The sequence below is a fragment of the Drosophila takahashii genome, chromosome 3L, assembly GCF_030179915.1.
Source record: "Drosophila takahashii strain IR98-3 E-12201 chromosome 3L, DtakHiC1v2, whole genome shotgun sequence".
Taxonomy (NCBI): domain Eukaryota; kingdom Metazoa; phylum Arthropoda; class Insecta; order Diptera; family Drosophilidae; genus Drosophila; species Drosophila takahashii.
In genome coordinates, this window is record NC_091680.1 from 2,101,025 (window position 1) to 2,127,400 (window position 26,376).

The window sequence follows — 26,376 nt, forward strand, 5'->3', positions numbered from 1 at the left end:
AATCAGAAATATAAAGTGCTAGAATGACATTTCTTGCCTGATTGCCATCCTCTGTTCCTTAATATTTAACCCAAACCTAACAAAAACACTAGTTTTAATGGGAAACTATTATTTATTTTGTAAGTTAAGCGCTGAAATTAATCAAATGTAAATGTACACGTTGTTAGTCGGCCGTTGTGTGCTTTTTGGGGCTTCCATTTGTGGTTCTCTGTGTTTCGAGGGCAAGCAATAATACAAAAACACTGAACATTGCTGTCCTCGCTACGGGGATCTCTCGGTTTTTAAATCTAAATCACTGCGTTGCAGAATAATCATCATCTCATCATCATCATCATAATCATAATTGTAATCTGGCTGCCGCGCCGCTCAACAATGGTCGGTTGTTTCCGGGACTGGCGTAATAAATAAACTTGTATCGTTTTGCGTTTTTAGGTGCTACGTAAAAAATGACAGAACAAAGATGGGGATCATCTCAAATCCTCCTTCTAACCGGATAGATCTCCCTGATCAAAAATCCCCTGATCGTAGAGCTCGGCGACGACTCTCCGGCCGCCGAAGAACCTTCCATCGAGTGCCTCCTTTCCTCGCATGGCCTCCGCTCCGGCCGAGAACTCCACAAAGATCTTAACGATAATCTCCGCCTCGTCGTCGTCCTCGTTCTCCGTCTGCTTCTCGTTGAAGATGATCACCCGGCTGACTGTGCCGAATTTACTGCACTCCTCCTGGATCTCCTCCTGCAGCGTTTCGTCCACATCCTCGGGACCGACCATATTTCGCAGAATGATTACCCTCGAGTCCACGGGTCGCATGAGCCGCTGCATCACCAACTGCCTGGCGCTCTGGCCCTTGATGGACATGTTCTCCTGCTGCTGCAGCGTCTGCACATCGCCCTCGTCCATCAGCTTCTTCTGCAGCTCCTCCTGCTGCTTCTCGTGGGCCTTCTTGATGTTCTCCGACAGATTTGCTGCCGTCACAGCGGCATTATTCGCAGCGGCCGAGAGAGCAGCAGCTGCTGCTCCATTGCTGGTCTCCACGCCGGTTAAAGTGGCCACAGTGGGCACTAGTGGACCACCGACGACAGTCATGGGCAGCGTGGGCGTGGCCAGGAGGGCGGGAGGCGGAAGAGTGGGCACCACCGCCTGAAGAGGCTGCAGTCCGGCGGGAACACCCAGCAAACTGGGCGCCACGGGCGAGGGAGCCTGGAAAATGCCGGGCGGAAGAAGGGCAGGTGCCGCCTGAGCCAAAGCAGGATGCAGTGCAGCCGCCGATGTGGCTGCCGAAACCACTGGCATGGCACCCACTTTGGTAACCACCGCTCCGGCGGCCATAACAGGTGTGTTTTGCGACAATCCCAGCACCGCATTGCTGGCCACCGCATCCAGAGCTTGAATCTTAGCCGTTGCCGCTGCTGCAGCCACCGCGGCAGCCGTGGGCATTGTGGAGTTTGTGGTCGGACAGGCCAAAGCATTCGGCGGCGTAATCGAGCGACCCACTCTGTAAAGAATATAGTGATTAGATTTAGATTTTACTCTTTAAAGTCTAATTTACACTAGAACAAAAAAAAACGATATGAAATAGGGTTATTTCTATCTTATTTCATATCAATAAAAAACCGATATAATTTATGTCAAATTTAACATTCAAACATATCAACATGATATTTTATCATATCATAAAAAATACCAAATGTAGTATTTTTTGAGCAAATAATATAAAAAAAGATTAAAATAATCTTTATTCATTTGAAAATGATATGAATAACTTGATCATTAAATTTCTTGATCTTTATTTTCTGTGTATGCCATGAAATTTCTGATTTGTTTAATTCAATTCTATGTGAAATAAATTAAATGTTTTTCTAATTCATTTCAAATTTAATGAATGAATAATGTTTATGAATTTTTGGAATTTGCCAGAATTTTTTTGCGCTTTCTTTTGAGTACAAAAAGTGAACATTTTTTAACAAATTAATGTTAACTGCATAGTAAATAAAATTAAGGCAGATTTAACCACAAAATGATGGCCCTTTCTTCCTCAAAAGAAATTGTCGCTTGAATTATTTCGGAATTCATGCCATTCATTCATTCGATTAAACTCAAAATAAAAATTCATTCAATTCTATTAAACTGAAAATTCTAATTCATTCGCTTCTATTAGACTCAAAATTCAAATTCATTCTCTTCTATTAAACTCAAAATTCTAATTAATTCATTCATTGAATCAATTCATACACTTACCTCAGTAGCTGACCACCCAGATCAAAGAGATTCATGCTGGCTATGGCCTCGTCCATGGCCTGTTTGTTGGCATACTCGATAAACCCATAGCCCTTGTGCGTGTGCAGTGAGGTGCCCTGGGCCAGTTTGCAGTAGAGAATGGGCCCGAAGGCCTCGAAGACGCTCTTGATGTCCTCCTCCGAGAGATCGGGATGGATGGAGGCCACGTAGATGCGGTTGAAGCTCTTGGCCTCCTCCTGCACCTCATCGATGACCTGCTGGGCCTGTGGCATATTACTCGGACGTCCCACCTTGATGTTCCTGCCGCCCATCAGAGCGCCATTCATCTGCTCCAGCGCCAACTGGGCGCCCTCGGGTATCTCGTACTCCACAAAGGCGAAACCCTTGTGCTTCTGCGTGATGGGATCCCAGGACATGTTGATGGATTTGATGGGACCAAAGGGTGTGAAGGCCACGCGGATGGTGTCCTCTTTGAGTTCAAACGAAATGCTGCCCACATAGACTCTGCAAGAAGGGAAAGGTTATTAGTTTATACAGTTTTTATAGTGGTGGAAATGAAAGTTATTAGTTTTTGGAGTCAGATCTTATCAGCTAAGAAAGCACAGCGATTGAAAACCCAGCGACTGCCTTCAGTAACTCGAAGCTGCAGTCGGGGTAGCCAATCTTCGCCACATACATTATAGATTTATGCATCATCCAGTTTGGCACAAAATACTTTAGAATAGAGCTTAAAAATGATCGATATTTCCGATATTTCGACCATGTTGATTTGATATGTTCGATAATTTATCAATATTTAATCGATAGTTTCGATATTTGTCACTATTGATTCAATATTTTCGATATTTTGTAAAAATTGATTCGATATTATCGATATTTTGACAATATTGATTAAATATTTTTGATATTTTGACAATATTTTCGATATTGATACGATAATATTGATGTTTTAAAGAAAAAACTCAAATTAAATATCGAGAAATAGAAAAATGTCGATATTTTTCCAAGCCCTAAATCAAAAACCCCTGAACTCACCTGCACATGAGTGCCAAAGCCTGTTGTCGCTGAACCTGCGTCCTCTGAGTGGCCAACTGTTGCTGCTGGTGGGCCAAGGTCTGCTTCATCAGCACCATCTTGATGCTCTGCTCCATGGCGTACTTCTTGGCCTTGCTGACCAGATCGTGCTGCTCCGATGAGAGCTTGGGCAGGGCGCCGCCCAGAAGACCGAGGAGCGCTGATCGGGTGCCCGGACCAAATTTGACATCGCCCGTCTGCTTGAGGTCGTACAGGGGCTGCGAAAGGTAGGGAATTTTCGAATCCGTGGACTTGCCTAGAATTGGGAAGAGGGATTAGTGCATCTCATACTGGGAATGGGGGGTTTTCAGTTTCATTTTCAGTTGATCATCAGCTATGCAATTTGTTTGGGACTCGATTTGACTTGTTTTTTCATTCTGTCTTTTCTGGGACACAGATAAATTGACAATCAAGAGATTGCGTTTTGAAACCGCTTAAATAAAGACAAAAACTGCCTGCTGCCTGCAAGAAAGATGAAGACAAAAAAGAAAAAATAAGAAAACAAATTGTTAATCATATAGAGGTGGCTCCTCGAGTGGATCGCGGAAATTAATCGATCGATAACGATTGTTTTGGATCATTGATTATTGGATACTTAAGGTTAATATGCTTTCACGTTGGATGAGAGAGTCTTTCTATGAGTTTCTATCGTTTATGCAGAGGGGCTTGAGTTTTTGTCATTTATTTGTCAAGGCTGGAAAAATGCAAGAATAAAAAGAGAAAGCTCCCGTCAAATAAAACATATTCGCTTATCGATAGGCAAATTGATTGATATACGTAGTGTGTATGTGTGATGCAGTGTGGTTATTATATATAATATAAAATACAGGAGGTAATGTGTTGTTTCGAGAGTAATGTGTAATGCATATCAAATCAAAATCACACACACATCCGATTATGTGCGATCGACCAAGGCGAACTGGGCACACAGCAGGATATCCGGGGAATCCCCTCCAGAAGACAAACGCAACAAAATATATCATATCATCAGGGATTTACCAAGCCAAACTCCTCGCGTGTGCTCAGCTCGGGCGAGTAGTTTATAAAAATTAGAAATTATAAGCAACCTTAGGTGCGGTTTTCGTATTCGTATTCGTTTTCGTATTCGATTTCCATGAGTTGGGGGCGTGGTAACTGACTTGAAGAAGGGTCACACACATTTTACATTGCTCAGTGATAAAAAGAGAAAAATAAAAAAAAGAAAACAAGACGCTGAAACGATAATAAGAGCAACAATATGTTTAAGTTGGTTAGGTTCTCCACCGCCCTACCTACGTAAAAAAGGCTGTTAACTACGCTTAATGTTTTAGGGCTCGCAGGGAGCAGAACTTGGGATCCAAAGATCCAAAATGTATGGGATTACTTTGAAAGGAAGGTGATCGGTAAGATCTTTTGAATAACTAAAGAATAATTCAATGTTTAATACCCCATTTTAGCTAAAAACAGACAAATGACAGGACGGACTGTTGGTTCTTCACTAGCTAAGACAAAACACAAAATCATTGGTACTTAAATGGTAAATGCAACCAGGACAGGACCGGAGCCAGAATCAGAATCTCGGAACCCGGATCAGTATCAGTCCTCCGACGTGGTGGCTCTTTGTTGGTTAGAAGCGGATTAATGTCGATGTACTTGGTTGGGCATTGGGCTGTTTTTGTGGCTGATTGGTTGGTAGTAGTAGTAGTAGTAGATTGGTAGTAGAGTAGTAGTAGTGGAGTTATCTAATCGGTCATCTCTCTCTCGATCTCAAATACCCGATGATCGATTTCGATTTCGAATTCGATTTTCGAAAACTTATGTACTTATGGCGGAACAAACTTAAAAGGAGAAAAACGCTTACGAGAACTAAAAAAGAGAGATATAGAAGAAAGAGAAAGAGAGAGATAATAGTTATATATGCATTTTGGATTAGTTCTGGCGATTCGTCGACTCGTTTGCGGTTTTTGGTTTACGGTTTGTTCGGGACTCACTGATGCCCTAGGTTTTTAGAACAACAATACGCATTTCATTGCGCGTTTTTCGCTTTCGTTATTTAGCATATATGTTTGTTATCGTTTCGTTTATCGACTGCGGATCGCGCCTTTTTCGATTTTTTTGGCGATAGACTGACTCTCAAATCGATTTGTTTGACTCTCACCTCACCTCACACCTCACAGTCTGAGTTCTGAGTTCATCGTGCGTTTATGAAGTCTGCAATTACTTAAGCAGAACAAAAAGAAAAACCGATTATTTAGTGGCGTCAGTGCTGCCCTTTAGATGCAACGGAGTAGAGTAGTAGTAGTAGTAGAGTACAAGTACAAAAGTAGGAGAGAAAATATAAGATGTGCTTATGTTTTATGCTTGGACAACCGAAAAAATACAATACAATTTGGAAGGCCGTGGGGATTCCTCCTCGTGGATTCCGTTTCGTGGACTGTTGGATTGGTTTTTGGTTGCTCTCATTGATTGAACCTATGTGCCAAGCTCATTCTCAGACATACACAACATGTTTTTTAATTTTTTTGGGGGCGATGTGCTGATCGCCACGGTTATCATTCCATCATACATAGCTATTTATAGACGGACAGATGGGAAACTCACCCGAGTCGGAGCGCGATCTTTTGGTGGCCGGCATATCGCTGATCTCGCGCTGATCATCCGAACGCGGTGATCTCGATGCTCTGTCGTTGCTGCCCTGTAAAAGGAAATTAAGAAAAAGTGGGTTAAAAGGGGTTAAGTAAAATGTTTATATACCCTAACCAAGGGTTTTGTGGTTTGAGCAAACAGTTTATAATGTAATGTATTACTTTAAAATGTAATGTAATGTAAATGTGAAAAATTAAAATATATTAGAGTATCCTAACATATTCCCCAATTACTAAATGATCACAGAACTAACAATATTATTATTTATTATAAATAAGTAACTATTTTAGTGGATATGCACAATGTAACAGATAAAAAGGGTAACACCATATGCTGAAATAATTGGATCTTCTTGATAAATAATTTATGTACACTTTTTCAAAAGGTGTTTCTAATGGATTTCATAAAAGCAGATATGGTTAATTTGTAAGATAATATGGTTCCTCCATATGGTCATATAATGAAATCGTCTATGATTGATAGATCTCTTACTCCTTTTTAATGGTATTGCTTATGTATTTCGTAAAAATAATAAACACTCTATAAATTCCACCATCTGCTTATATTTTCTATATATGTATCTATTATCAGTCTGAAATGCATTTGGAATATGCAATTTATCTGTACCAAATGAGGATTACAGTAGATAAGGTTAAACTAGAAGATAACAAGGTTTCACCATATGTTAAAGGTAGATTTTTTACGGATCTTTCCATCTCTCATCCCTCCTCTCACCCTTTCTCAGGTAAAATCCTCATATGGGACCAAAGGGCTGTACTTGCATATATAGACGAAATCGGAGGTGCGGGAGCGCGTGGTGTTAATTCGGATAGATACACATCCGCTGGGGGTCCGCAATTGTGACGTACTAGTGCCCAAATGCAAGGCAAGGTCACGAAGGGGTGCTACATCGATTCCACCCCCATCCACCAACACGCACAGCGTCCCTCCCCCCGTAAAGTACCCCCTTTGTACCGCTCACTGCAACGCCACTGGCAAGGTACCGAAAAAATGCGCAAATTTCACATCTAACCGAAACACGCGATGTGGAACTATAAACTATATCCCGCGAAGTTATTCCATCGGTTTTCGCTAATACTAACCATGTTCGCTGTTTTCCAGTTATTCTAGTGGCGATTTGTTATCCGTAAACGCTGTTATTTGCTAACTTTTATTTCTTTTGCGAAAATTTTTGTCAAGATGGATACGAAATAGTGGTGGTACTTCAGCCGATGTTTTCGCTTTTCTCAACTATCGATTCTTGGTCGTGACTATCGACATTCAACGACCGTCTGGCAACTTCAAATGCCGATACTTATCTTTTAGCGGTTGAGCATTATTTTAAAATATTTTTTTAAAAAAATATTTTTTTTTAAGTAGTAAATTATTTTTAAATGTAAAATATTTAAATAAAGTTCTAAAAAATAAATTTCGGAAAACATAACAGATCTACATTTTTTTTTCTAAAAACGATAATTAATTAACTTAATTTTTAGTTTTATTAAAAATAAATTATGGTATTATAAAATTGTAGTATTAAAACTCTTCGATTAAAATATGTTTTTAATATACTGATATGATAGTTTATAAATTATTAGAGTAAAATCTCTTTTATAAATTGTTTTTTTAATAAACTTATAGAATAAACTAAAAATAAATAGAGTATCCCCAATGTGCCATACGATAATTTTACATTTATAATTTATCGGTTGGATTTTACGATACCTTTGAGACTTCCGATTTAAAAAGCCCCAACAGTCGCTATTTAGATAAAATTTGTGAGTAAGAAAGTTAACTATTCATTTGTTTAAAAAATAATTTCCTCGAGTGTCAAGTGTAAAAGAATAAAAAAATGTATAAAAGTTAAAAATTGCATTAGAAAAAATGTGCGCTGGTGTCATTCGTCATCCGGGTTATGAATCCACACCCAAATACATAAGGGGGATTCCCTAAACTGTTGAATTGCTGAATTGTTGAAAATTCAACAAAAAATTTCACCAATTAAGGGAACGACCCAAAATGGTTCCTGTTGAATTTTCAAACAGCTGTTATTTGTTGAAAAATTTCACGAAACTAAAAGCACGTAAAATTTGATTTATTATTGCTAGTTACTGTCTAAAAGTGTTACCGAGGTATAAAGAACCACAAATATGCTTTCTAAGTTGATTTTAAAATAAATAATGCGTACTGGTGATACTAAAATGTTACAGAGTTGCCACGACTTTTAAAAAAAGGTGACAACTCTGGCTCAGTGTTGGGAAAGGTACTGTGTTTTTTTACCTAGGTAAGGTAAAAGGTATTGTCAAAAATAAATACCTAGGTAAGGTAAAGGTACTTAAATTTCCCAGTACCTAGGTAAAGGTAAAAGGTATTTATAAGGTATTTTTTATTTTTTATAATTTTTTTGTTTTGTTCAATGTAATCATTTAAACTTAAAATAAGACTAGTTTTCAGTTTTTAGTCGTCTTAATCAAACAATATCTTTTCATTTCATTTAAATTTAAATGTTTTAATATGTGCATATATTTTTAAACCACGCGGCATGAATAATTTTATGCACGTATCACTTCATTAATGTATTTATGAAACCCTCATGTACATATTTGGCGCGCAAAAATTCCGTATGTAGAAACATTGACTATATATTGTGCATATGCATGTATATGCCGTTTGTTTACGTACATACGGCATTTTTGCGCGCCAAATACACTTTGGTTTAATAAATAAATTGATGTAGTGATGGGAACATACATACGTGCACAAAATTATATAAAAAAAACTGCGATTAGTTTTAACTTCACAAAACAAACAATAGAACGGCTGAATTATTAATGCTGCGTTCCGACTATTACAATTCTGAAACGAAACGATACAATGAAACGATACTACAGTGTCGCAGTCAGATTTGGCTATTTTAAATCAGAACAATGTTTAATACCTATGTAAGTACCTTAATAATTCCAAAGGTATATAAAAATAAATACCTAGGTAAGGTAAAAGGTACTCAATTATTTGTATACCTAGGTAAGGTAAAAGGTACCACTAAATTGTACCTAGGTACGTACCTAGGTAAAAGTATCTAGGTATGTCCCAACACTGCTCTGGCTTTTCAGCAATTCAACAAAATTTTCATCAGCCCCGAGGCTGTTGAATTGCTGAAATTTCTAAAAGTTGACTTTGTATGGAACAGCTGATTAACAGCTGACCAAAATTCAACAATTCAGCAATTCAACAGTTTAGGGAATCCCCCTATATTTACGTGACGATCTGCAAAAGAAAATAACAACAATGCCCTTGTAAAATGCAAGTAAGCACACCTTTTTCCATTTACAACTGCATGTAGTTTTTCTTTATTCAACCCTTTTCTTAAGGACTACGACTAAAATTAAACTATGCATTAATATTTACAACTCTCGGTCTTTCTGAAGAGTTTTCCCCACTGTTTTTGGGTATTTTTCTCTGACGTTTCTTAAGTAGTGCACGATGGGGATGAGGAGAGCGGGAAGGGATCACCCGAAAAGGCAAGATTTAGCGTATTAGTGGGATAGGGGGATTACCTATTGTTTTTCTTTGATTTCACAACAAGGGGGTGCAGGAACTTGAACAATGACTCACTTGAAAGGGTTAATTACAACAGCTTAGATGTAAGTAATCACAATCACAATGGTCTATTACGATCTACAGGCTCTTGGTATCCGTGCGTATTCCGTTTTCTTTTTGTAAATCTTTTTTTAAAGCTAATGTCAGTCGCGCGACTTGCTTTCATATCAACATGACGAATTCAAAATAAAAACCAAATAAAAATTGAAAGAAAACTTCAAAAATAAGTGTAAAATTTTAGATGAGGCTTTGAGCTAAAAATCCTAAATCCTGGGATGATAAAATGATCCTACGAATAAATTAACGAGACCGAAGCACGCCTCCCAGGATCGCTAAGTACACAGAAATGTAAGTGGCTTCGGCTTAAGTAAATGGTTTGTTGGTTGGTTTCTTGTTTGGCGAGTGTTAAGTGTTCCAGGCTCATCGGTAGCTTTAAGTTGTTTAAGTGCTTGTTGCATGTTGGTGGTTGGTTTCTCTAGTTTTTCTAGTTGCTTGTTGCCTGGGTGAGCACCTTGGCGGCTAACGGGGTCGAGGGCCGGGCGGGCAGCAGCTTTTCAAGCTCGAATACCAATCCGCACTCGACGACGACGACTATCACAAGGTTTCAGTTGGTTTTTCGGGGTACAGAGACCCTAGTACAGATCATCCTCCATGTTGTGGATGAGTATCTTCTTGTCCTCCTTGCAGCTGGACTTGGCCAGCGTCTGCTCCACCAGCTTGGGATCGAAACAGGGCTGCAAAATATAGATATAGTTAATGAAAAGTATTTAAGAAATAAAGGTAGATACCCCTACCGTTTCGCAAATGTTCATATTACAACAGTTCTCTATCGTAATCTCGCACTGCTCGGTGGCCAGTGGCCTGTTGGTCAGCGGCGTGTCTCCTGCCGAGTTCGTCCTGGCCTGCTTGCGCACCACAAAGGTCTTCCTGATCCTCGGCCGCTTGGGTTTGTACAGGCGACGGATGCCGTGTATAATTACGGCCACGAGCAGCAGGCTGGAAACGATGCCCACGACCAGGATGATGATCACACTGCTGGTCCAGACTTTGGGCGTGATGCACACCTCCAAATGCGTGTACTGCGGAACGGCAATGTTGGTGCTGTTCGCCTGAGCCAGTTCCTCGCAGCTGGAAGGGGTTAGAAGATGTAATTAGTTGGAGTTTCTACTAGAAATTTAATTTTTAAAAATAATTCGATTTTTTTATTTATAAAAATCTTAAACAAAGAGTGTTTTGGATTTTATTAAGTAAGAAGTACAAAACTTTAGCAGACCAATATTTCCAGTTATACTTTTACCTACCGCGAATTCTTCGGAAGATAAAGAAGATTTACTAGCATAACACTATCTCTTAGACGCTTTATCAACCAAAATAAAAACCGCGATGATGGCCATTGTATATATTTACTCGTATAACACCATCACTTAGAGGCTTTGTCTTACAAGACTTAAAACCGCGAATTCTTCAGGAGATTTTGGCCAGTGTATATACAGCATCACCAATGGCGCTTTATCATAAAAGTATAAAAACCGCGAATTCTTTTGAGGATAATGGTAACAGTAACTGCAATTCGCCTGGTGCTAATAATTAAGTTATTTACCATATAGGTATTTTAAAAAAATGTTGTATATATTGCCTTAAAGGTGTAAGGCAAAGGAAAGGTGAAACTGTCAAAAAAAGACCGTTTTTACTGAGCATTTCAAAGTTTTGTTCATCTACTAATAGTTTCTTTGGGACCGTTTTATACATACGTTCCCAAAAATAGGTTGTTGAAGGACCAAACAATTTTTTTTTTCAATTAAGAACGGTCAACTGAAAACCGAAATAAACTGAAACGAAGTGTTTCGCTCAGACCGAAACCAAATCAACTGTTTTGTACAAGCTCTGGTTTCTAGAAGAAATCACAGGACTACTTACATATTGTGGCAGCCAAAGGGCACATAGGTATCCGGTTCGTGTTTCAACAGTCGACAGAAAAGCGAGCAGATCTCGGTGGAGTTCTGTTCGCAACGAGCTCCGCCAAACCGCGCGGGACACTCACAGCTGGGCGGCTCTTTCTCATCCTTGGAAACCCTGCAGTGACCGCCGTTCAAGCACAATCCCAAGCACAGGTTCACCTCACAGTGGTCGCCCGTGAATCCCGGCTGGCAATAGCACTTGGGGTAGGCCAACTCGCTCATCTGGCAGGTTCCATGCAGGCAGTAGTTGTGGCACTCGCGGATCTCGCAGCGCGATCCCTTGAAGCCGGTGGGACAGATGCATAGATCGGTCAGCGGCTTGTATTCGCCGCCGTTCATGCAGCGTTCGTCTTCGAGAATCTTCATCTTTTGGTCCAGCAGCGAGCGTATTTCCATCTTGCTGCTCTGCTCGTCCAGGCGCTCCTTCACCTTGCGCACAATGCTGGCGCAGTGGTGATCCTTCTGCAGCCGCTGGTAGAATCCAGTGCGCACCACTATGCCTCGCGCCTCCTCGCTGAGATTAGCAACGCGAACGAGGGGACTGATTTCCATAACAGGCTCGGGATCGTAGTTGGTTTGATCCGTGGTATCCTCATCCTCCTCAGCTGGCTTTGTGGTGGTCGTAACCTTAATCACCGGCACCTTGGGATGCCGCCAAACCGCCTTGGTCGTCTTGTCGGTCCAGTAGATGGCATCGTTGGTTACCGCTAGATTCAGAGGTTCCTGGTTCTTATCCTTCAACACCAACTGACGATTGGAACCATCTAGCTTAGTGCTCTCCACCGAAAAGTAGATGCCATCGAGGTCGTCGATCCAGAAGAGACGATCCGAAAGTTGATCCACCACTATGCCCTTGGGCATGTGAATGGAGGAGTTGACAATCATGGTCCGGTTGCTGCCATCGAGGTTTATGCGTTCCACTGAGGGATGCGAGTGGTTCGAGTTGGTCCAGTAGAGCTTCCGGCGGCAAACATCCACGGCCACGCCATCGGGTAATCCTCCCTCGGCACTCAGATCTACGAGGACCTTGGGAGCCACTGAACCATGAATGGGGGCAAAGAAGATCTTCTTGTGCTCCTTATCCGACCAGAAGAGGTTCATGTTCAGTGGATCGTAGGCCAATCCTCCCACAGTTTCATTGGCTGTGCGAGCAATTGTCTGCTCCACCACATGGGAGGCGGCCAGGAGATCCCTTTTCAGGGAGAATATGCTGCCATTCTGGTGCTTCAGGTCGTTAAAGTAGATCAGCTCCTCGGACTCGTCGAAGGTCAGAGCGGACAGCTCGTCGAACTGATGGGCGGCGGTGGCTATCGTCTGCCAATTGCTGTCCATGAACTGAATCCGAGTCCTCAGCGTGACGGCAAAGTCTGAAAAAGATTGTATAAAGAAGGGAGTTAGAAGATATCTTAGTCTGGTTAGGTAAGAGATATATAGTATAGGTTCTAACTTGAAAATTATCGATATTTTCGATATTTCGACAATATCAATTCGATAAAATCGATGTTTTGATGGTAACCAGAAATTAAATATCGAGATATAGCAAACTATCGATATTTTTCAAGCTATAGTTCTAAACGTAGAACTTTAAAAACACTTATAAATTTCTAAAAAGTTAAAACTGCGTCAAAAAAGTATGCAACAAAATATTTTTTAAGGTAAAATCCCATGGATTCATTTAAGAAAACGAAATTATTATACCCGTTACTCGTAGAGTAAAAGGGTATATTAAATTCGTGCAAAAGTATGTAACAGGTAGAAGGAAGCGTTTCCGACCCTATAAACTATATATATTCTTGATCGGGATCACTAGCCGAGTCGATCTAGCCATGTCCGTCTGTCCGTCTGTCTGTCCGTCTGTCTGTCTGTCTGTCTGTCTGTATGAACGCTGAGATCTCGGAAACTATAAAAGCTAGAAGATTGACATTTTGCATGCAGATTCTAGGAGTTCCTACGCAGCGCAAGTTTGTTTCAAAAGGGTGCCACGCCCCCTCTAACGCCCACAATCGCTTATATACGATTTTAAAAATTTCAATATTTTGGAAAAGTAAAAATGCAGTTTTATTGTGTTTATCAATACCTATCGAAATGTAGAAGAAATTTTTTAAATCGGACCATTCGTTAAAAAGTTACGGCGGATCAAAGTTTTTCTCCATCTCTTTCGCACTCCCTTTAGCTGAGTAACGGGTATCTGATAGTCGGGGCACCCGACTATAGCGTTCTCTCTTGTTTTTATACTGCATACTTTAAAGCATCTTTTTAAGTGATTGTAAAACTCTAGTAATTTCTAAGGTAGTTTCCAAAGTTTCCATTCCCATTTTATATTTAGAGTATTTCCAGTTTCCTTGTATTTACCACTTTTTTAAATGTTTGCCTATGCTGGAATTATTTTTATCAAAAGTTTAAGGGGCTCAATAAACGAAACAAACTAGTTTTTCCCAGCCGGACTTATTTATCGACCGATCATCGCGATGACAGCTACGTGATCAATATAGTGAAACCGACACCACTGACTCATTTACCACAAATTTAAATCACCAATAACTATGAGGATAATCGAGTGCATTTATCTAAGTAATCTTATCTATAAACCGATATGCTTCAGTGCCAATGTGAAAACAACTACTGTGGAAATCAAAAATAGTTTCTGGAAGGCTTCTAGAATTGGCAAACGTGACCGATAGCATCACTTGACTTCTATCACATCGATAAGAGTATAAGACCCCTTGCTTTATTTGCGGAAATTAAGCTCAATCAAAGGCAAAAGGCCCCCAAATTGTCGAGCCCCCCATTAAAGTTGCCAAAAGTGTCGCGAATTCCAATCAAGCGCCGCCATTTGTGGAAATTGCGACTCGAATTGAATTTTGCAACAACATTCAGGCAATGAATTTTCAACGAACTGCGTTTTATTTTTATTAATTGATTATTTAATGCGGCGCCGCTTCGGGAAATTTAATACCTAGAAATCGAAATCATCAAAAACTAGAAGGGGTCTATAGGGTCTAGACTGATAAGGGCGTTGTAAATTAGTCAACAGGCGACGAGGATCCGAAGACGTCAACCTTCAAAAGCCCCGAGGGAAATCCCTTGATACGTAAGATGTCAAACTCTCTGACCTAAGAAATCAATTTTAATCACTCAAAAGTGTTTTCTATAATGTTATTCAAGGCTATTTCTGGTATCTGATTTTGGTTAAGACTTGAGTACTTAGTGAGTTTGATTTATAAAGCAAGAGATTGATGGGGAGTGCTTTTAAAAAATATATAAGAAGGGGTTTCGGTTTATAACCTTTAAATATCTTAAGTTTTTTTTGGAAAACTGGGTTGTTATAAAATTAATTCAATCATACGTTAAGTATTTAAAAGCTTAATAAACTTTTAATTAAAGTACTATAAGTTCTGGCTATATTCCTAATTTATAAATTCAATTTTCATTCGAAAACTGGATAGTTACAAATGTATTTAGTCATAAGAAAAGCATTTTAAAGCTTAATAACATGTTGATTAACACTTTTAATTAACAACTGCTTTATATTCTCAAAAAATAATTGATTATCTCTAATGGATTTAAATTTACGAGTTAACTTCTCAATACAACAACACCTGAAACCCAAGTGACGTCAGGATCAGGCAATATTATAATAGTATCAGATCCCCTAATCAATGGCAAACTTGAAATTCGTACACAAAAACATGGCGGTCCCAAGAGATTGGTGTGCAAAAATACAAATGGTGACATGATTTGATGATAAGGGGTACCAAAAATCTGCCTTACCCCTCGGATTTTTAATTTTGATTCAGAATCTCCCCGCAAACGAGATCAAAGAACCTGTTGATCTGAAGGGGGGTGTGTCATTTAGTCGTTTATTTAATTAGCCAGGCAGGTGGGTAAAATGCGACACCTGCCTTAATGCAAACAAACAAATAAAGCAAACAATCCTGACTCGGAAATGGGAAAAACTGCAGCTGACGGAACAGAAAACAACCGAAATGGTAGCAGTTCCGTATTGGATTGTATATGGAATACTGTATAGTGTTTTTGTATCATATCAAGGCTTTACTTTCACAGTTCCTCTTACAATAACCCCATAACCAATCGATCAACAGATCCGATCGATTATCCATTCATCACTCGCGACCTGGTCATTGGCCCTATAGCTTTATAGAAACTCTACCAAAAACACCTTTCTAGGTCACTGTCGCTGTGGGAAAAAAACACCGAAAGACCACAACAAACTGCAAAAAGATATTATACAAAAACTTGTTTAACTACAGGTTATTTTAGCTTTTTATAATAACTTCAAATCCTTGTTGCAGAGCTTCGAATAGATAATCTCATTGGTAGGCCATAGCTATTGGTTATTCATGATTCATTCCAATTATCCATGGCTGTAAAATAAAGACCCGCAAAAACACAAGCCTAGCATTTACCACTCCAAAACGCAGTTGCGAACGAACCTTTCCGTCGACCTCCACGCTTCTGGTTTGAGGTCAACGTTTTTATCGATGCAGAAAATGCTAAATTGGCAATATACCATAATACCTGCGAATTGCGGAGTTCATTTGTAGAGCTATTGATTGAAAACTGACCGGGGAGACCCATAAAAACTAATCTATTAATACTAATTACTATTATAAACGCTATCTATACTTTTTAAATGTTACATTTAAATAACTTTAAATTACTATATTTACATCGTAACCACTACTTATTTAGCTGTAAAGTATTTATAAACTTTTATAGTTTTTAACAAAATGACCAGGTAAGTTCACAAACTTTAAAGTCATAAAATTCCTTTTAGTTGGTGAATTAGTAAAGTGAATTTATTGCTGAAAAGCTAAAGCTACATTGTTAAAGTGATAAAAGTTAACTTTTGAATTTAAAACCGTGCTTAAGGTAAGTTATTTTAAAGTGATTGTGTAAAGTATTTTATAATTCAGTGCTAGCATAAATATGTGTTGTGTCAGCATAAAAATAAAGTGCAACACAAATTTTGCAAAGGAAGCTAAATTCCAATCTATGAAAAATAAATGCAAGCTCAGAAAAATGTTGCAAAAAAAAAATATATGAGAAATATTTTTTCTGTAAAGTGTTTCATTTCATAAAAGTTTCATGGAACTTCGATGTTGATAAGAAGTTTTCTAAACAGTTTTATCGTTTTCAAGAGTACTAAAGTAATTGTTCAGTGTTATATTTAAAAAGTTACTATATTCCCGAAGAAATTTGAATTAAAACTAAAGGATTTACAGTTCCTGGTGCAATCCTGAACAATCCAGATATAAACTGAAGTGATTGAGATTTACAATGGCGCTACTTAAAATGCCTGATAGACCAACGGTCAATATTTCTTATGGCTGTCCCAATATAACTCATGAAATAGCCGGTATCTCTTGAAACGCCCGTAAGATATGGATTTTCGCACGGCTTTCAAAGCGTCACGGTGCGATTTCCACCCATTAGCATTATCTAATAGCGAAAGCGAGCAAGTGTTAATGGAATGCCTCGGAAAAGTTCCCAAGTCGCACGTGGGCCCCTCCGATCTATATGCTATATATGCTATATGTCAAGTCAAGTGAGATCGGGTTTCCAGATGGCTGTTTCTGGGTTTCTTTACCCAAGCAATCTGTGCGCCTGCTTGATTAGAAGGGAATTAAATGGATTCGGATTGCGAGATATAGAAATTCCACGACACTAGGTTTTAAATTTAAAGTTATACAGAACTCAGAGCTCTGGATTTGAAACACGATTCCCCCCTGGGGACTGTGGAAATTTGAGAAATCGCTGAAATCTAAACAAACCGGCGATGTTTTGTGTGGCATACGTGACAAAGTGATTCGGCCACATGGCGGCCCAAAGTGGTGGCAAATGCCGATTACAGTGCAACTCCATGCTGAAGAACTATCTTTCAGCAGAGAATTTCCCTTTTCATGGAGTGGAGACCAATTTTAAATTCAAATTTTCACCTTCACCTAATGGTCAGTGGTTTTTCCAGTTTGGAGAGCTGGAATTTTGGTTAGTTTAACTGTATCGTACAGTGCAGCTTCAAGGTGAAGAAATAATGATTTCAAGGAGATTTAAATTTATTTTTAATGGTTTAATTTAATAACCTTTTTATGGGTTGGTCACTAAAATAATTTAGAGATTTTTGAATTTTTTTTACTTTTATCAGTTGAAAGTTAGCGAAGTTCAACTGTATTTCACAGTTGTTTTTGCCGGCCACGTTGAGCCCTCAAAGAGAGTGAGAGCATGGAGAAAGCGCAACAACAACAATAACAACAGCAACACGGGGAAAACGTCTAATAACAATGAGTATCACACATTAGAATTAAACTATTTGGCTATTGGTTATCAGCTATCAGCGACGTGTGCATTGATAGCAAAAGCGCGCCTCTGCCACTGATAAGAGAGATAAAAAAAGCGTTTTTCCTATGTAGCGGGGCAGCTCCGATAGTCAGCTGATAGCGGACACAAACACATGGGAAATATGCTACGGGGCTAATGTCAAGCGATTACATAAGACCACTTGGCTGCATTGTTTATGTCGAATTGATTTCTTGATTTCTAATTGAAATCCAAGCGACGGTAAAATGAAGGTTAGGCTCCAGAGTTGCCAGGTGTGCTATCTCCTAACTGTTTTGTTCCTTCTATTCCCAATTCCTCCTCCCACTGGAAGGTTCCTCTCTTACCCCACTCCAGTGGCGTTCCGTGGACGGGGGTCATCAGCAGGCAGGTGGCGATGGCGATTATTAAAGCTGGCAGTGCTGCCATTTCCATTCCGATTCGGTTTCGGATCATTATACAGGTGGATTATATAGCCGGAGACACCTTCGATTGCACAACCGTCTGGCTTTATGGTTAGGTTTACGGGGGGTTGCGATGCAGGTGCCGTTGCTTGGCCGATTGGAAGGGGAAGGGTTGATTTGCGGGAAGGAAGGAGTCTAGAAAAAAGCGCTGAAGTCCGTAACTTTCGGAGGGGTTTTGAAAGTACGCGCCGCGGAACCCGGTTGCGACCGCTCGATCCGACAAGTTTTTTTAAACTAATTTTTAAAATCACTTGATTCGATCGGACTCCAACTCCATGGCTGGTGATGGCAATATTGGAAGGTATATTCGATATGTCCATATCGATATGTTGAATTCGATATGCTTAATTTCGATAACCGTTACTGGAAATATTTTAAAAATATTTCAAATTATGGTTAATAATCTTTCCAAGTATTGCAATTAGCTATAACTAAAGTCAAGCTTTCACCTATAAACTATAAAGTAGTTGTAAAATTAAAAATTAAATGACCAAAAATACAGGTTATTTACTGCTTGGTTTAACAACCTAGCAACATAGTTTTTGTCCCAAAAATCAGAAAAAATATATGTAATGTCAAAACAATAATAAACTTTCCACAAAATTTAGAAACTTTGGAAATTAAACACATAAAAAGACAATTTAAAAAAAAAAAATAACGGGCAGAGACAGTGTTGGTAAGTGCCCGCCTTTTAACACACAAAATCTACCGTAGAGTTGCTCTGTTGTTTTTATTTTATTTAAATTTATTTCCGGGCCAAAGACATGTACAAAAATGCACTAAAAGGCGGTATTCGCACGGCCAAGCAGGCTTGGAAGTTAAAGAACGGTGATTACACAATGGTTTCAGTTAGTTAATTTGGCATTTAGTTCAGTGGAGCGACCGACGAACAGCTGATTGGTCCACTTCCAGTCGTCCCGCATTCCAATTGGGCCACTCCACTCGAAGAAGCGTGTTGTCGCTACTATCACCGCATATTGTTCGTTTTATCTCGGTTAAACTATATGCTATACCATATCCGGAATCGGTAATTAATAGTTCTGAGTGTTACTTGCAGAACTGGGCAAACTCAACTTGGACTTGGCCAAGGCAAATTCCGATTTCGAACAGCATTTGTGTGAAGGTTTGCTTCGTTTTGCCCCCAAAAAAAACCCCGCCCCTTCTCCCCATCCAAAACTCGTATAGCTAATCGAATAACAAACGCTTATCAGTGCATTTTACGCTATATATCCCGAGTGCTAACCAGCTTTTCCGCTCTTCCAGCTGCCAGATCTTTAGAGTGTTGCTACCTCCCCGCCAGAAACGCACAGAAACACCCCTTGTTGCTACTAAAAACAGCGAAACCAGGCGATAACAACAAAAGTTACTCCTCCTCCTTCAGTATCGTTGCTAACCATTATCGGCAAACTCCACTTAACCCACCGGAGAACCCAAAGAACCCGGGAAGAACAGGAGATAAGACATCTTTTTTCCAAGCAGAAAGCGGCCACCTCAACGCGCTAATCTCCTCCAAGCAATTTGTGAAGGTGCAGAAGCAGTTCTACCGGGATTACTCTTGTGTGTCGCTAGGAGCACCTCTTAAAAGCAGTGACGCTCCCTTACTAGGAGACCTTTGCAGCCAGTATCGTGCCATCCTAGCTCACACTTCAGCGGACGTTTTACCTCTCGGAGATCATCATCATCCGGGGTGTAATCTTCAGCAGATCAGGCGAGCACATCAGCTACTCAGCAAGGCGGAGCAACTGGAGCAGGAGCGCAAGATGGCCCAGAAGGCAAAGTTCGAGAGGCTGCCCACCAATGTGGTGCCACGGCACTACGAGCTCCTCCTGCAGCCCAATCTCAAGGAGTTCACTTTCACAGGAAAGACCATAGTGCAAGTCAATGTGAGTACAGTCGAGGGTCTAGAAAGTGTACTTATCTTAGACTTTATATATGTGCCAATCTGCAATTAGCTCTTATATCTTACTGATTTAGCTAGAGATATAATAGATAAGGTTTCTTTCTGGACTTGTATAGGTATAAGATAGTCGGTATGATATAAGTATACAGGTTTTCTTCAGATAATCAATCAATATCTTACTGATTCAGCTAGAGAAATAATGGATAAGGTTTATTTCTAGACTTTTTTAGGTATAAGATAGTCGAGATGATATAAATCTTTGAGATTTCTTCAGATATTCAATTTGTTTTCTATGTAAATCTGTTAATATTATAGTTTCATTAGTAAGATGATGTTAGTTCAAGGGATTTCTAGATATAATCCATTAGTTTTCTATGTAAACAAGTATTGTATCAGTTAGCCAGTCCCGACTGTAGCATCCATCTCTTTCCATTTCTCCTCTTCTCCAGCCACTTTCACTTTTCCCGCATTGTTATTTTCTGCGCCTCATTGTGTGAACTTTTTCCTCTGACGTGTGCAAAAAAAATATGTGTATATTTCGAATGGAATTGGACATTCTCCTTGTTAACATTTCTCTTTATGCTGCAATTTGCATGCAAGCACAGCACTTGGAGTGATGAACAGATATAGATATGAAGATATACGTATAAGTACACCCACTAGGAAGTGCGATTTCTTTGTCGGCAGAAGGCGCAGAAGGAATGGTGGAATGACTGGGCGATTTGGCTTTGGAACTCGAGGGTACCGCGCAAAAATTTATTCGAGACAATCTCTTTTTGCAAACGCCGCTCATAACGGTGGATTTTGTTTACGTTTTGTTTGCGTCAACGGCGGAAATGATAAATCAACGCCAAGTCGCACTTTTGATACCCTATAAATAGGATTATTATTATTATAATACCTAACTTCAAATACTTTAAACGGTTTTTTAAATACCACTTCTTTAATTAGGAAAAATATCATTATTAGATTAGATAAAACTGATCTAAAATTTTAAAAAATAAAAAAAGTTGTTTTCGAGTTTCGAAAACCAGATCTAACAACATTTTAGTGACTTTTATAATAACTTTTGAAAATTGAAACATGTACCAATTAAGTAAGTTTAGAAACTACAGAACTTTCTAAACTGTAGATAGTCAATGCGATTCAAATATTCCCACCACTTTAAAAAGTAATTAAAATATTTATTTATTTTAATGAAGTTTTAAAGACGTGACTTAAATTATTCATATTTTATATAAGCCTTAACGTGTTTACTCATAATGGACAACAAAAAAAAGTTGTTCAAACTGCAAGTTTATGCAAATTCTGAATGCTTTTTAAGCCGGCGTTTAAGCAAAGACTTGATTAATCTGATAAGACGGGTGAAAGATTTACATTTACCATACCGGCTGGATCCTCCCTGGGTTAGTGTATAAATTTCGCCAAAAACTCGTTTTCGAGCGCTTTGATTGCCTGGCCTAAGCCGGAAACCCACAACAAAGCCAAGAAAGCGGCATTTCTACGACCTTGAAGTAACTGTTTTCGGATTCTGGCCGTTCTTCTCGACCTGGCTAACTGTTTCTGCTTACTGGTTTTTACACAGAAAGATATGATTGATATGTGCTGGTCAATTTTACATTTTTTAAAAACCAAACTATATCATTTTGATATGATTAAAAATTATGTTTCTGCTTACTGGTTTTTACACACAAAGTTCAGATAGATATGTGCTGGTCAATTTTATATCATTTTGATATTATTGTACATTGTTTGTTAAGAAAACACTAAATTTGGTATATTAAATGATATGAAATGATATGAATGATATGACATAAATCATATCGGCTTTTTATTGATATGAAATAAGGTAGAATTGACCCTATTTCATATGGAATTTTTTTTCCTGTGTAAAACCTTCTCTCTTTCGATCTTAAAAAAACTTAAGATCAGGTTGCTCACCTAACGGTTACTGACATTTTGACTGATTATCTTGCAGGTCAAGGAGCCCACCACACAGATAACCCTGAATGCCCTGGACATTGTTCTCGATTCGGTGGAACTCCAGTACGAGTGCAGCAAGTTGAAGCCCGAGAAGATTGTCTACTCGGCGGAGAATGAGACTGCGACGCTGGAGTTTGCCCAGGAGATTCCGGCGGAGACTCAGGGCGTCCTGCACATGTCCTTCACGGGCGAGTTGAACGACAAGATGAAGGGTTTCTACAGGAGCAAGTATTTCGGACCCAACGGCGAGGAGCGCTATGCGGGAGTCACCCAGTTCGAGGCCACCGACGCCAGGCGCTGTTTCCCCTGCTGGGATGAGCCGGCTATTAAGGCTACGTTTGATATCACACTGGTGGTGCCCAAGGATCGGGTGGCGCTGTCCAATATGCCCGTCCAGAAGGAGGACTCCCTGCCCGACGGTCTGCGGCGTGTGCGCTTCGATCGCACGCCCATCATGTCCACCTACCTGGTGGCCGTCGTCGTCGGCGAATACGACTATGTGGAGGGCAAGTCCGATGACGGGGTGCTCGTCAGGGTCTTCACGCCGGTTGGCAAGCGGGAACAGGGCACCTTTGCCTTGGAGGTGGCCACCAAGGTGCTGCCCTACTACAAGGACTACTTCAACATTGCCTATCCGCTGCCCAAAATGGATCTGATTGCCATCTCCGACTTCTCCGCCGGCGCCATGGAGAACTGGGGCCTGGTCACCTACCGCGAGACCTTCGTGCTGGTGGATCCCAAGAACACCTCGCTGATGCGCAAGCAGTCGATTGCCCTGACTGTGGGTCACGAGATTGCCCACCAGTGGTTCGGTGAGTACTACTTACTATGTGCATCCGGTAAATTGGATTCTTTCCCTATGGAACAGCCGTCTTTGATCTATAAGAAATCTTTAAAATGAATTTAAGATTCACCGATTCAGGTTGTCTGACGCAGAAGCACCTGAAACTCAATTTGGTATGCAGATCACTTGGGAATTGATTCTTCTTTTGGGGTTTTAGTGTCAATGTCTTGAGTTTGGGGTTTAAAATGAATGAGATTCGGAGAGTTATTTATATAGTTCTTTAAGGGTATTCCCCTGGCATATTCTGTTATAATAAATAAGGTTTTTCAATTAGGTTAGCTTAATAACTTACACAAAATAACTTAATAACTTGAAAAAAGATCAGATTGATATGTGCAGGTCTTTTTTTAAGATCAAGATAATTATTCATTATTGGTTCGAAAAATACTTAATTTGGTATTTTAAAATCGTATTTTTATAATTTTTATGAAATTACTGATATGATAAAGTATCAAGTTGATATGATTAAATCATAAATTTGACATTATGATTTTAAATGATATGAAACAATATTCTGTTATCAAAATGAATAGGGTTTTTAAATTAGGTTAGCTTAATAACCTACACAGAAAAAAGGCTTGACAAAAGATCAAGTTGATATGTTCAGGTCAATTTAATATTCTTTAAAGATCAAAATGATATGAACAAAGATGATGCTTTTCTTATTTTTTATCATTTGTTCAAAAAATACTACATTTTGTATTTTAAAGTAGTATTTTTATCATTTTTATAAAATAACTGATATGATAAAGTATCAAGTTGATATGACTAAATCATAAATTTGACATAATGATTTTAAATGATATGAAACAAGAATTTTTATATTGTTTATATACCACCATCTAATTTTAACCCTTTTCTTGCAGGCAATCTGGTTACCATGGAGTGGTGGACCCACCTGTGGCTAAACGAGGGCTACGCCTCCTTTGTAGAATTCCTCTGCGTGCATCACCTCTTCCCCGAGTACGACATTTGGACGCAGTTCGTCACTGACATGTACACGCGTGCCCTGGAGCTGGACTCCCTCAAAAACTCGCATCCCATCGAGGTGCCCGTCGGTCATCCCTCCGAAATCGACGAGATCTTCGATGAGATCAGCTACAACAAGGGTGCCTCGGTGATTCGCATGCTGCACGACTACATCGGCGAGGCGGACTTCAAGAAGGGCATGAATCTGTATCTCAATCGGCATCAGTATGGCAACACCTGCACCGAGGATCTGTGGGCTGCTCTGCAGGAGGCCAGCTCCAAGAATGTGGGCGAGGTGATGACCTCGTGGACGCAGCACAAGGGCTTCCCAGTGGTCAGCGTGGAATCGGAGCAGGTGGGCAAGAATCAACGTCTGCTGCGCCTGAAGCAGTGCAAATTCACAGCCGATGGTTCGCCAGCGGATGAGAATTGCCTGTGGGTGGTGCCCATTTCGGTGTCCACCTCGAAGAATCCCACAGGAATTGCCAAGACCTTCCTGCTGGACAAGACCGCCATGGAGGTGACCCTCGAGAATGTCGACGAGGACGATTGGATCAAGATAAATCCGGGAACGGTGGGCTACTACCGCACTCGCTACTCGAAGGAGATGCTGGAACAACTGATGCCGGCGGTGGAGAAGATGGAACTGCCGCCGCTGGATCGTCTAGGATTGATCGATGACATGTTTGCCATGGTCCAAGCGGGTCATGCCAGCACCGCCGAGGTCTTGGCTCTCGTAGATTCCTACAGGAACGAGACGAACTACACGGTTTGGACGGCCATCACCAATTCGCTGACCAATCTGCACATCCTCATCTCGCACACCGACCTCATGGAGGATTTCCATCGATTTGGCCGCAATCTCTACGAGCCGGTGGCCCAGAAACTAAGCTGGGAGCCGCGCGATGGCGAGAATCATCTGGACACTTTGCTCAGGAGCCTGGTGCTCACGCGGCTCGTCTCGTTCCGCAGCGAGGATACCATCGAGGAGGCGCAGCAACGCTTCCGCGGGCATGTTAATGGCACCAGTCCGCTGCCCGCCGATCTGCGCACCACCTGCTACAAAGCGGTGCTGCAGGATGGCGACGAGAAGATCTTCGAGGAGATGCTCGATCTGTACCGGGCCACCGATCTGCACGAGGAGCAGGATCGCATTTCGCGAGCTTTGGGATGCTGCGGGGATGTTAAGCTGTTGCGACGCGTCATTGACTTTGCCATGTCGGTGGGTGGTCCTTTGGAGTTAGAGGATTAGGCTTTTAGATTTATTTATTTTGTATTTTCTAGGGAGAAGTGAGGGCCCAGGATGCTGTCTTTGTTATCGTCGCCGTGGCCATCAATCCCAAGGGACGTGACATGGCCTGGGACTTTTTCAAGGAGAACAACAAAAAGTTGCTGGAACGCTACCAGGTAAGGGGGATTATCTATATACACTCAAAAAATTTATCGCCCTGAATTTTAAAAATTTGCTTCACTAGCGATTTTTTCTTTAAAATAAAAAACTTTTCTACTAGTAAAGAAAATTTTCTTAAAATAAATCAAAATGTACTAAGGGCCGTTTTCTCGTCCGCCTGTTAAATTACTCTGGTTTCTACTTTAAATTTAACAAACGGGAAAACGCCCCTAAATATAAGAAATTTTCCAGAAATATAGAAACAAATCGCCAGTGAAGCAAATTTTCTTAAATTTAAGGCGATTTATTTTTTGACAGTAGGAACATGTAAAGCAGTCATAAAACTATAATTTTATCTTCACAGGGCGGCTTCCTACTCTCCCGACTGATCAAGTATCTCATCGAGAACTTTGCCTCCGAGGAGCGCGCCAAGGAGGTGGAGGAGTTCTTCCAGACCAACCAGATACCCGGCTGCGAGCGCACCGTTTCCCAGGCGGTGGAGACGATCCGCCTGAATGCCGCCTGGCTGCAGCGGGATCGCGAGCAGCTGGCCCTGTTCCTGCGGGATGATGAATAAATGATTATGGCGCTCGCCAGCATACCAAAGCATTTAAGCAACGCAGCACCAGTAACCCGTAACCAGGTCATCATGATAGTAAACTACAAACTAATATCTCCATAACACCACCAACACCACACGACCAAAGCCGTCACAAATGCAAGCGAAATCCCCGAAGAAGATGAGAGCCAAATAGGTTAGCTTTAGTCAAGGATGATCCACCTATATATATCTATATATCTATTGACTACTCGCCCTAAAAGAGGGCGACCCCTAGCAGCATTTAAGACCCCGTAAGCTTATCGAATGTGTATTGCCATTCAACTTTTCTATCCCCTGGAAATTATGTACGTGTTGAGTTTATTACGATTAATAAATGCAATTTCTAGTAAGAGTAAAAAATACGATTCAATTAATATATAGTCTATATATTGTTT

At 40.3% G+C, this 26,376-nt stretch overlaps 3 protein-coding genes across 8 annotated transcripts; 1 reads left to right on the top strand and 2 right to left on the bottom strand.

Annotated features, from left to right (window-relative positions):
* Positions 1–92: 92 nt before the first annotated feature.
* On the bottom strand, positions 93–7,186 carry hfp (Poly(U)-binding-splicing factor hfp). Of its 5 annotated transcripts, none has more exons than XM_017138446.3 (5): positions 7,040–7,186; positions 5,892–5,985; positions 3,273–3,567; positions 2,238–2,741; positions 93–1,494 (listed from the first exon to the last, which is right to left on the bottom strand). In XM_017138446.3, the coding sequence occupies exons 1-5, from the start codon at positions 7,040–7,042 to the stop codon at positions 486–488; spliced, it is 1,905 nt and encodes a 634-aa protein (XP_016993935.2). In that variant the 5' UTR covers positions 7,043–7,186; the 3' UTR covers positions 93–485. The 5 variants fall into 5 exon arrangements, with proteins under 5 accessions (XP_016993935.2, XP_070070705.1, XP_070070706.1 ...); XM_070214604.1 differs by lacking the exon at positions 7,040–7,186 and adding an exon at positions 4,379–4,523 and having other exon boundaries at positions 3,273–4,005; XM_070214605.1 differs by lacking the exon at positions 7,040–7,186 and having other exon boundaries at positions 3,273–4,005.
* Positions 7,187–9,254: 2,068 nt separating this feature from the next.
* On the bottom strand, positions 9,255–18,581 carry cue (Protein cueball). Its single transcript, XM_017138458.3, has 4 exons — positions 18,178–18,581; positions 11,454–12,861; positions 10,331–10,664; positions 9,255–10,270 (listed from the first exon to the last, which is right to left on the bottom strand). The coding sequence occupies exons 1-4, from the start codon at positions 18,284–18,286 to the stop codon at positions 10,169–10,171; spliced, it is 1,953 nt and encodes a 650-aa protein (XP_016993947.2). The 5' UTR covers positions 18,287–18,581; the 3' UTR covers positions 9,255–10,168.
* A 406-nt stretch (positions 18,582–18,987) lies between these two features.
* Psa (puromycin-sensitive aminopeptidase) lies at positions 18,988–26,341 on the top strand. Of its 2 annotated transcripts, XM_017138392.3 has the most exons (7): positions 19,044–19,122; positions 19,352–19,417; positions 19,558–20,177; positions 22,173–22,989; positions 23,888–25,212; positions 25,275–25,397; positions 25,745–26,341. In XM_017138392.3, the coding sequence occupies exons 1-7, from the start codon at positions 19,059–19,061 to the stop codon at positions 25,955–25,957; spliced, it is 3,228 nt and encodes a 1,075-aa protein (XP_016993881.2). In that variant the 5' UTR covers positions 19,044–19,058; the 3' UTR covers positions 25,958–26,341. The 2 variants fall into 2 exon arrangements, with proteins under 2 accessions (XP_016993880.2, XP_016993881.2); XM_017138391.3 differs by lacking the exon at positions 19,352–19,417 and having other exon boundaries at positions 18,988–19,122.
* Positions 26,342–26,376: the final 35 nt, after the last annotated feature.

What these genes read in the sequence shown, in the direction of transcription:
- hfp (XM_017138446.3), bottom strand. An exon ending in GCTTTGGCACTCATGTGCAG is followed by an intron (nt 2,742 to 3,272) that starts GTGAGTTCAGGG and finishes CCCTTCTTGCAG; the next exon opens with AGTCTATGTGGGCAGCATTT. An exon ending in CTGGGTGGTCAGCTACTGAG is followed by an intron (nt 1,495 to 2,237) that starts GTAAGTGTATGA and finishes TATTCTTTACAG; the next exon opens with AGTGGGTCGCTCGATTACGC.
- cue (XM_017138458.3), bottom strand. Translation starts at nt 18,286, where the DNA reads ATGATCCGAAACCGAATCGGAATGGAAATGGCAGCACTGCCAGCTTTA. An exon ending in CGGAACGCCACTGGAGTGGG is followed by an intron (nt 12,862 to 18,177) that starts GTAAGAGAGGAA and finishes AATCTTTTTCAG; the next exon opens with ACTTTGCCGTCACGCTGAGG. An exon ending in CCCTTTGGCTGCCACAATAT is followed by an intron (nt 10,665 to 11,453) that starts GTAAGTAGTCCT and finishes AACCCCTTCCAG; the next exon opens with CTGCGAGGAACTGGCTCAGG.
- Psa (XM_017138392.3), top strand. Translation starts at nt 19,059, where the DNA reads ATGTACAAAAATGCACTAAAAGGCGGTATTCGCACGGCCAAGCAGGCT. An exon ending in GGCTTGGAAGTTAAAGAACG is followed by an intron (nt 19,123 to 19,351) that starts GTGATTACACAA and finishes TGTTACTTGCAG; the next exon opens with AACTGGGCAAACTCAACTTG. An exon ending in CGAACAGCATTTGTGTGAAG is followed by an intron (nt 19,418 to 19,557) that starts GTTTGCTTCGTT and finishes CCGCTCTTCCAG; the next exon opens with CTGCCAGATCTTTAGAGTGT.